This window comes from Phallusia mammillata, chromosome 1, assembly GCF_965637545.1.
Source record: "Phallusia mammillata chromosome 1, kaPhaMamm4.hap1.1, whole genome shotgun sequence".
Lineage (NCBI taxonomy): Eukaryota > Metazoa > Chordata > Ascidiacea > Phlebobranchia > Ascidiidae > Phallusia > Phallusia mammillata.
The window spans coordinates 7,090,929-7,101,152 of record NC_137252.1 but is presented as its reverse complement, the minus strand read 5'-3'; the positions used below and the strand labels follow the sequence as shown (position 1 = coordinate 7,101,152).

The 10,224-nt window shown below is 37.4% G+C and overlaps 2 protein-coding genes across 2 annotated transcripts; both read right to left on the bottom strand.

Moving 5' to 3' along the window:
- Nucleotides 1-185: 185 nt before the first annotated feature.
- Nucleotides 186-1,460, bottom strand: LOC145215530 (STING ER exit protein-like). Its single transcript, XM_080084232.1, has one exon. It carries the CDS (start codon nt 1,376-1,378, stop codon nt 728-730), a length of 651 nt encoding a protein of 216 aa, XP_079940358.1. The 5' UTR covers nt 1,379-1,460; the 3' UTR covers nt 186-727.
- A 2,281-nt stretch (nt 1,461-3,741) lies between these two features.
- LOC145215521 (membralin-like) lies at nt 3,742-6,572 on the bottom strand. Its single transcript, XM_080084220.1, has one exon. The coding sequence runs from the start codon at nt 6,479-6,481 to the stop codon at nt 4,274-4,276; it is 2,208 nt and encodes a 735-aa protein (XP_079940346.1). The 5' UTR covers nt 6,482-6,572; the 3' UTR covers nt 3,742-4,273.
- Between the last annotated feature and the right edge of the window lie 3,652 nt (nt 6,573-10,224).

Genomic DNA, 10,224 nt, shown 5'->3' with positions numbered 1-10,224 from the left:
ATGAGGTAGAAAGCGAATCCATACAGTCCTGTAAGCCCGAGGATTCCCGCTGTAACTCCACTTAAAGCTGATACAGACGTCCGGCAGTATTCCGCTGTTGCAATGTTTTGACGAACTGAAATAGGATTTACATACTGCACATTTTGAATTAATGGCCTTTCCATTTCTTTGCCCATTGTGTAATATTTTCTGTAAAAATGTGAAAAAAAATTAGAACAAAGTAAAAGCACAGTGATAAAAATACATTTATTGTCAGAAATATTCTGTTTGTATGCCAGAGATTCAATCGGATTTTTTTTTCACTTTTTTTGTACAACAAACATCCCTCAATAGACATTTTCCAATTGATTAGGTATGGCAATGCGGTATTCCATGTCTAGGTATGTTACAAACATAAAAATAAATTTCAAGTGTTTTGTGTATATCTATTATAATTTGAATCAGATATGCTTTGGTCATATGTAATTCTTTTCATCATTTCATACAATGACCATAGGATTTCAACAAAGAGCATCTTGAAACACAACCTGACGTAACAAAACACCATCAATCATATTGATTATCTTTGTTGCCTATTATGGTATAAAACAAAATAGTCCGTTTTCAATAGTACCAGCTCTGCTAAAACCCTTCACGTTCCTGCTGCATTTCGATTATGAACTACCAACATTTAAGGCTTCTTTGCGACTGACAAGTAAACAATTCCTGGCTGGAAATTTAAAATCATTCAGTTATCAATAAGTGTTCCCTTCATTTTCTTCGCCTTAATATCATCAACAGTTTGCAAAGTTTGTCTTTTGCCAATCATTCCTTTTCGTTCCAACTGCTTTTCAATGACCTTGGCATTGGCAGCGTAACTATCTGCAATTTCTCGAGCTTCTAAGGCATCTTCGTCCTCATCCATTGTTGACACAGTAACGGAACTGAACTTGCCCATATTCTTGGTGTGTTTTACAAGTTTTACCGCCTTTGGTTTGTCCATTTGCTTGTAAATGTTTGTCTTGTATGAGCTTTCGCTTTCAGCCACCAATGCACCTTTGAAAATGAACCGCACGTTGGTGGAACCTTCAACATGGCGATAGTACACAGGGAGCTCACATCTACTACATTTCTCTCGAAATTGCTGCTCGATTCCATCCTGCCAGCGCAAGTAGATGGATTCACTGGATTCCACATTGCTGACTTTGTGTGCATGTTTGCTTTTGTCAATTACTCTAGCTTTGTCTCGTTTGCGCAGTGGCAATCGCTCCAGTACACAGTCCAATATTAAAACCATCTGCCCACAGAGACAGTAATATGTGTGTAAAGGTTTTTCACCATAAACTTCTTGGTCTTGACTGTCCGTGCACACCACACTTCTAGATATTACTTTTGGCATATTGAATAATATAGATGATTAACAACCGATAATAAGCAAATGTCTATTTACTTACACCTGTACAAACAAAAACATGTATCACTTTACTTTTCGAGTCAAATGCGTAACGTGGGACTAGGAGAGTGATACCGGTCAACAATCGCAATATCTCTAAAATCAAAATGTATATGATACTGAGATTTTGACGCTATGTTCTACGCTTTTGCGGCTTTCAAGCGCACAAAAGTTAGGGACTAATTACGTACGTTTGCACGTGCAAGCAATACCCTTTAAGCCTGCTTCATACGCACGACCCGCACGAAAACACAGTCCTTTCGTCTCAGTTTGACAAGGTAAGTTTGATAACATTTAGTTTTTGCTACAAACAAAAGCATTTATTAGAAATACAAACTATATTTACAAACACAATTACACAAACACCCAAAGCTACAAAACAACAACGTTATTTATAAAGCACCGCCGTGCATATATCGTTTGAGTCATCGGAACAAAAAAACGTGTTCGCATGAGAGAATAAATAATATTCAGGTAAAGTTCACAATTCGCATAAACTAATATACAAAATGCAAATCAATAATCTCATGTCACAAACTTGCAAAGAGTTGATAGGTTGTTGTAATAATGTCATAATGTTTCTGAACCATGTTGGGTTTGCGTTTTAAGATACGCTTAAAACGTAGAATTGCTTTGAGTTTTGTTGCAATTTTTTTTTCAGATAAACCTTATTACAGGCTGAATGGCGGGGTGTCCGTGATTTGAGTTTACGATTTATAACGATTACTGTCAGTTGTTGTGACGCCAACGAACGCTCGTAAAACAATCGCGTAATGATACCTCGATTAGAAGGTGTCCCAAGATTTTTCCACACAATACACAAACTCATATTTTAAGCAAAATTATCGTTGTTTATTTGAAGCTAACAATGTCAAATTGAATTTCTGTTGTTAGTAGGTTATGTCTAAAACACTTGAAGTGAAATGTAAAAGCTTGGAAAATGTAGAATGTATCTTGAACTGGCGCTGGAAATTATATTATTTTCATGAACCCGTGTGAATACAACGCAGTCGCTTTCTCCGTCTGTGACATCACCGGGTGACGTGGACAATCGTTGGAAGCGTTTGATTGTGACGTAAACATCTCAGAAGCATTCGACCGGCGTGAAGAGCAGACGTGAAATTTTGAGGAAGGACTTTGACTTACTACAACAACAAAATGGATCAAATTACTGCATGGATTGAACCAGGAAAGCAATTTGCCAAGGATTCCATTCGTTTGGTGAAACGTTGCACGAAACCAGACCGAAAAGAATTCCAGAAAATCGCCGTTGCAACGGCCATTGGTTTCGCTATTATGGGATTTATTGGATTCTTCGTGAAGCTTATTCATATTCCAATCAACAACATCATTGTGGGAAGCTAGATGGAATTGGCGAAAAAAAGCTAACTGCAGATTGTTCTTGCATTAAATTTGCGCAGTTTTTTTTGTGTATTTTGGTGTTTGGGACGTGCCAGTTATCCCAAGTGCAATTTGACTTTTTGCGTTTCTTTTCACACACTGACAAACTTCACACATTTGTGCGGCTGGTTTTTATAAGTTTACAAAAGCAAATAATAATGTAAATGAAAGTAATGACCTGTTAATGTTGTGTGACCCTATTTGCGGTGTTAGCATCTGATTTTATTTGTGAATAAATGACAGTAAGATCTAAAATTCTTCTGATTGTGTTTAATATATTTAAGTAACATATCATGAGCAAAATAGCCTAATCAACATGACTATTGCCTATTTTGCTAGTTTTTGTTGTATATGACAGAAAACAATTTTATGGAAGCTCGGATAGTTTATTTTGTGAACTAGTTGTATGTATGATATTAAATTACTGCTGAAATGAAGTGGTTAAATAGGCTTGCATCTGCGTTTCTACCATCCAGTTTATCATTATAATACGGGTGACGTCTAGAGCTGCGGGCCCACTTGGCTCGCTTTTCCCTGCGAGAGACGGGCCAAGCAATGGATATAGTGGGCCCGCAGTTTTTCCATGCAAGAGACGCCACAAGCACTGGATATAGTGGGCCCACAGTTTTTATACTTGCGAGAAGCGGGCCAAGCGGGTCCGCAGTTTTAGACGTGACCGTTATAATACATGTGGTTTGACTTGCATTTACATCAGCTTTAATGCCAGTCAGGGTAAAATATTGCCTGATTTTCCTTTTTCAGTGTCTTGCATAGACTTGCTACTAAAAACAAATAATAGTAAACCATAAATAAAATCAAAATTCCTTAATTATTGTTAGATAATACCAAAAAAACACTATAGGCCTTTACTTCTGAAGTAAAAAAGAACTGAAGGTTCAATTTGTAGCTTTATCCGAACACAATAAAAAGTTTATTGCGACACAAGAAATAAAATTACTAGTTTGTTGCCAACAGTTAAAACCAACTGACTATTGGTATGTACAACATGCAAACAACACCCTGCAGTTAGACAAATTAAAAAGTAAAAGATACAAAGGGTTAGTCCCTTTAAAAAGTAAAAGATACAAAGGGTTAGTCCCAAGACATTGGACATAATGGCAACAAATAAACAACCAAGACACAAAAGAAAAAGCAGTTTAGTTTCAACCTCACAGAAGAGCCCCAAAGCAATATTGAAACTGGTTAAAAATGTAACTTTTTACGCAATTTAATTTAAAAATTCTGAATCATTAAAAGCATATCAAGGCAAAATTGTACTACAAAAAAAAAGTGACACTTTCCATTGAACAATAAATGTAGGTTTTAGTTTGAAAGACCTCTTACCAATTGAAATCAAACATATTTTGGTAAAAACTAAAAGCAACATTAAAGTTATTTACTGCTCTAACACTGCATGGGTAAACTTTATCAGTTTGTACCCTACACCAGATTTTCCATGCGCTCCATGTGAAATTTGGCTGTGTGGGTAAGATTTGAATGGATGAACAAAGCACTGAAAGCTGCCATAACAACACAAACTAATACCAACATGCAGATCTTACACACATCGGACTTGTAAATGCAAAAAAGTGAGACTAATTTGCTGAGTATTTTTTGTGGTGCTCGCAATAGTTTTTGGTAAAACAAAGTTGCTTCTGGGAATAAAGGGCGATACAGTTCTGCTGTGGGTGCAACATCACCTTCTGCATCAGGGAATGCATTAGCATCAAAAGGACTTGGTAAATTGGAAGGCTCTTGTGAAGTTCCAGGGGCTTCCGAATTTGCTGATGCATTTTGGTTGGGATTGTTGTCAGGGCCTGTGTCGGGATTGTTACGATTTCGACTGCGCTCTGCATTTCGCTCTTGAATTAACACCATTTGACTTTGAATGGCTGGCAGCTCATAGTGATGAAGAAAATACAGCATTGAGTGCTGAATAAACAGCCATGATGTGAATAGGGCCAGTTTGCTGTATTGTCCATTAAATCTGTAGTGGTAGATGTAAAATGCAAAGTGATATAGGAAGAAAAATCTTATCCAATGCCTTCTACTAATCACTGTATGCAAGCAAATCACATCAAATTGGTCTGCACCCCATATTAGCAATATCACATAAAACGCAACTGTTGAATCATGAAAAAACTCTGTCATTATTTCTTCCATGCCAACCAGCGCTAGTATAATGGTAAGCATTGGAGCTGCTGGAAACACAAGTCGTGTGTCGGTGTCCAACAAGCGGAGCAAGTCGACCATGAACATGAAAATTTGGTGGTAGGAATAACGAAGCAACATTGTAACCACTAATGTGAACACAATCATAGCACAAAGTGCAATTATAGAGGATGCATGGTTGATCCACATGGTCACAAAGCGGAAATACTCTCCAGTGACAAGATTATGCAAGTATCCCTGTGAACTGTCTTCCTCTGCAAGCTTTTTGATGCTTGTCATGATGTAGTCATCGTAACCAAGAAAAGTAGACAACATGAACTGCTTGAATTTCCCTGCAAAGCACACATCTCTTCCTGGGTTTAGGTTTACCACAAGAGTGGGAATAGCCAGTTTGTTTCTGGCTTCAGTGGACAATCTCAAATAACCAAATTCCTCACTGTACTCAACAGCATAAAAATCCCTGATAGGATTTGGTTCAAAAGGGTCATACCTTGCCTCTACATTCTCATAGTACATCAACTCCTCATTTACCATACTGATTGTGTTCATTCGTTTCCGATTGCTAACACTTATGTCAGGTATAACTGTAAAAAGCTTGTCAAGAAATGACTGCTTTATGTCGTTGATGTAATTTTCCCTTAACACCGGACATTTATTTTTCAAAAGCCCAAATGCATACAAGAATCTGACATTCTCATTGTTTGTGCATGTGTCCAGTTTTGTTGAAAAAGCCCCAGGTTGTTTAAGAGTTTCTACGCCATGTTTAAATCTTACAACATCATTATATGTCAATGGTGTGGTATACTTGATAACAGCATCATAAGGGGTTGCTTCGACTGAAAGTGTACTTTGGAATGGTTCCTCCATAAAATACATCTTATAGAGTGGTAGCGAAGCATTGTTGGACACTTGAACCCTTAGAATGCCAGATTTTGGCCAGATGTCTTTCACATGGGTGAGACAGTCACTTGTGCTGCGTACGAAAGTGACATGAATGTACACGAGCACTGAAAGCATGGCAAGTGCATTCACCAAAGCAAAAAATTCTAACAACCTCCGTGAGGTGGATTTAAAGTAGGACGAGTAACGGACGGATAGGTTTATAAACAAATAATGCATAAAAAATCCCTCTCTATTGTACAGAGTAAGGTTTGTTCTTCCATGACCTTGCAGTATGTTTCTATTGTTGGGGGCATTTTGATTTCTTGGCGGAGGTGTTGAAGGGGTGGCATTTTCAGCACTACTGGTCTGCTGTGGTTGATTGGAGTTGTTGTTTGTTGCATGAATAGTTTGTGAGCTGTCTCTTGGTTCACTTTGTTGTGAGCTTGAAGGTGTAGATTTATTTTTTTTCTGATTGCATAGTTTCTTTGGTGATTTTGACTCCATTGGTTGTTCCGGTTGTGTCCTTGCAGTGTTTGCAGAAAAGGTCTCTTCGTCAGTTCCTTCATCATTCAAGGCATCATTTTGGACATCCATTCTTTACAGTACTTGGTGCAGCAGTGCAGTAATGCCTAATTTGTTAAACCCCAAAATTGTCCTATAATAGGTAATGTAAATTGCATGAATGCCTCACAACCATCAATACTAAACCAAGGCAAGGGTATGCATCTGTATTTAAACCACTGCTATTTACAAAACACTGAATCTCATACACTCATTTCATTGAATTACAATTTCGCAACTGTCAATAACAAAACCAATGGTATACCTTTCATATTCAAATCAGGACAATACTAATTTACGGAAAACGGAAATGACGGAAACGAAAGAAACGACATACTAATTTACGGAAATAGGAAAAGACGGAAATGACGGAAATAATTCAAATCTAATTTACGGAAATAGGAAATCTTTTCAAAATGACGGAAATCGACAGAGAACATTCTCTATGCATTTCTTATGACGGAAATCGACAGAGATCATTCTCTATGTATTTCTGATGACGGAAATCGACATAGATCATTCTCTATGTATTTCTTATGACGGAAATCGACACTCAACATTCTCTATGTATTTCTTATGACGGAAATCGACATAGATCATTCTCTATGCATTTCTTATGACGGAAATCGACATAGATCATTCTCTATGCATTTCTTATGACGGAAATCGACAGAGATCATTCTTTATGTATTTCTTATGACGGAAATCGACAAGGATCATTCTCTATACATTTCTCATGACGGAAATCGACACTCAACATTCTCTATGCATTTCTTATGACGGAAATCGACATACATCATTCTATATGCGTTTCTTATGACGGAAATCGACATAGATCATTCTCTATGCATTTCTTATGACGGAAATCGACACTCAACATTCTCTATGTATTTCTTATGACGGAAATCGACAGAGATTATTTCTTATGACGGAAATCGACACTCAACATTCTCTATGTATTTCTTATGACGGAAATCGACATAGATCATTTCTTATGACGGAAATCGACATAGATCATTCTCTATGCATTTCTTATGACGGAAATCGACAGAGATCATTCTCTATGCATTTCTTATGACGGAAATCGACAGAGATCATTCTTTATGTATTTCTTATGACGGAAATCGACAAGGATCATTCTCTATACATTTCTCATGACGGAAATCGACACTTAACATTCTCTATGCATTTCTTATGACGGAAATCGACATACATCATTCTATATGCGTTTCTTATGACGGAAATCGACATAGATCATTCTCTATGCATTTCTTATGACGGAAATCGACACTCAACATTCTCTATGTATTTCTTATGACGGAAATCGACAGAGATTATTTCTTATGACGGAAATCGACACTCAACATTCTCTATGTATTTCTTATGACGGAAATTGACATAGATCATTTCTTATGACGGAAATCGACATAGATCATTCTCTATGCATTTCTTATGACGGAAATCGACAGAGATCATTCTCTATGCATTTCTTATGACGGAAATCGACAGAGATCATTCTTTATGTGTTTCTTATGACGGAAATCGACAGGGATCATTCTCTATACATTTCTTATGACGGAAATCGACACTCAACATTCTCTATGTGTTTCTTATGACGGAAATCGACATAGATCATTCTCTATGCATTTCTTATGACGGAAATCGACACTCAACATTCTCTATGCATTTCTTATGACGGAAATCGACAGAGATCATTCTCTATGCATTTCTTATGACGGAAATCGACAGAGATCATTCTATATGCGTTTCCTATGACGGAAATCGACATAGATCATTCTCTATGCATTTCTTATGACGGAAATCGACAAAGATCATTCTCTATGTGTTTCTCATGACGAAAATCGACACTCAACATTCTTTATACATTTCTTATGACGGAAATCGACAGAGATCATTCTCTATGTATTTCTGATGATGCCTGTTGACCGTCCTCGGGACCGCAAACAGTGCCGAAATATACAATACAACGAATCGCAAAAACGAAAAACAACTAACGACGAGTTTTTTGGTGCTGCAGAACTCTGCGTGCAAACCGACAATTTTGTTAAAAATTTTACATTCTACCCAAATCTAACCGTTCATTTGGCATCTGATGAAATCATTTCAACTACGTAAAAAATTGTTCAGTCTTTCAACCAACCATTGTGATCTAAAACAATCGATTTCATATGATACGGCGTTCTGTCTTGGAAATTTTCATGTTTCGATCCTCGTGGGCAGAAATGTTCACTTTGAAGGTGACACAATATTTCCGATTGCTTCCCTCATTCACGATCGGAAATTCATGAAGCACCACAAACAATCGGTTTAAACAAAATCCGAAATATTCCATTCATAACAGATCGTGAAAAGGGCTTGTCAAAATGTTTAAAAAAAAGCTTTCCAAAACTGACCAACATATTTTGTACAAATCACATACTGAAAGACGTGGAACGTTGGATCAGAAAACAAAACAGCAAAAGCGACGATGTAAAGGTTTTAAAAGATGACGTGGAACGTTTGATTAATGCAAATAGTGAAGAAGATTATCGTGCTTTGCATGCCACGTTTTCTAGCAACTGGACCGAGGTGTTTAAAAAATACTACGACAAAAAGCTCAACAACGATCTCTTGCATCATGCCTGTAAATTCATTACAGACAGGTTTTCTGCCTTCCAGGAAGGGGCAGTTACAAATAACATCAGTGAATCGATGAATAATGTCATAAAATCTATCACCGAACACAAAGAACTGCCTATAGATGCTATGATGCTTGTCTTTAAGCAAATGCAGGACTTTTACATGTACGAATTCACAAGAGGAAAGGCAGGTTTCGGAGAGTATCAGTTAAAAAACGGTTTCTCCATCTGTCACAGCCGCGTGATTCGCTGGGTTTGCCATCCATAACAACGATGTATCAAGGGTTGATTGGATTTTCGCCGGGAACGTCTTCATTCTCAGTTATAAACGCATTTAACGGAAATGTGAACAGCGTGAAGGTATTTTCATTACCTTCGCGTTGTTCATGCCCCAGCACTGGGCGATGCTTTCACATAACGGCAGCCCACATGTCTTTTTAAATTCCTGAAGGGCAAATGAACGACACGGTAACTTATTCTTTATCAATGATGATGCGGAAATACAGAGGAAATGAAAAAAAATCCGGAAGAAAACGACCACGACTCAAGGATTACGATTACTCAGTTAATCCCGCACCCGACGCGGTAAATCCAATTGACCGTTCTAAGGTTATTTCTACATCAACGCCAAAAAAGAAAAGAAATATCATTGAAGAGTATGACAACACATTTAATATATCAAGAGTATCTTCTATTCTTTCGGACCTTGACACCAGCGACGATTGTCTACAACAAACGGAACATGCCCCTCTACCAACGCCATACCTGTGGGAACAGGCAATTGTTGAAATCAAACTTCCGCAAGACAATTCCTCTAAGCATACATGGGAATGCTTAGATCAGCGGTTCTTAACCGGTGGGAAATTTAATGTTTTTAGCGGGAAAATTGTTCGCAAATAAATGCATTTGATCTGGTGATTGTGATGCAATATATGACTAATGCAAGCACATAAGATTTTTTTAAATTCCACACGATTTTACTTTCTCACCAAATCACCATTCAAACTAAATAAGATTGCAGTGTACCTTTAAGGTCCCGACAAAATCGCTTCACAAAAATCTTTCGATGAAAGAAATTTTATTTTGTTAATGTTGGACACAAAACATCATTATGAGAATAACAGAGAGGGAAATTCG

Excerpts from the sequence above, each read along its gene's own strand:
- LOC145215521 (XM_080084220.1), bottom strand. The coding sequence starts at position 6,481 with ATGGATGTCCAAAATGATGCCTTGAATGATGAAGGAACTGACGAAGAG.
- LOC145215530 (XM_080084232.1), bottom strand. The coding sequence starts at position 1,378 with ATGCCAAAAGTAATATCTAGAAGTGTGGTGTGCACGGACAGTCAAGAC.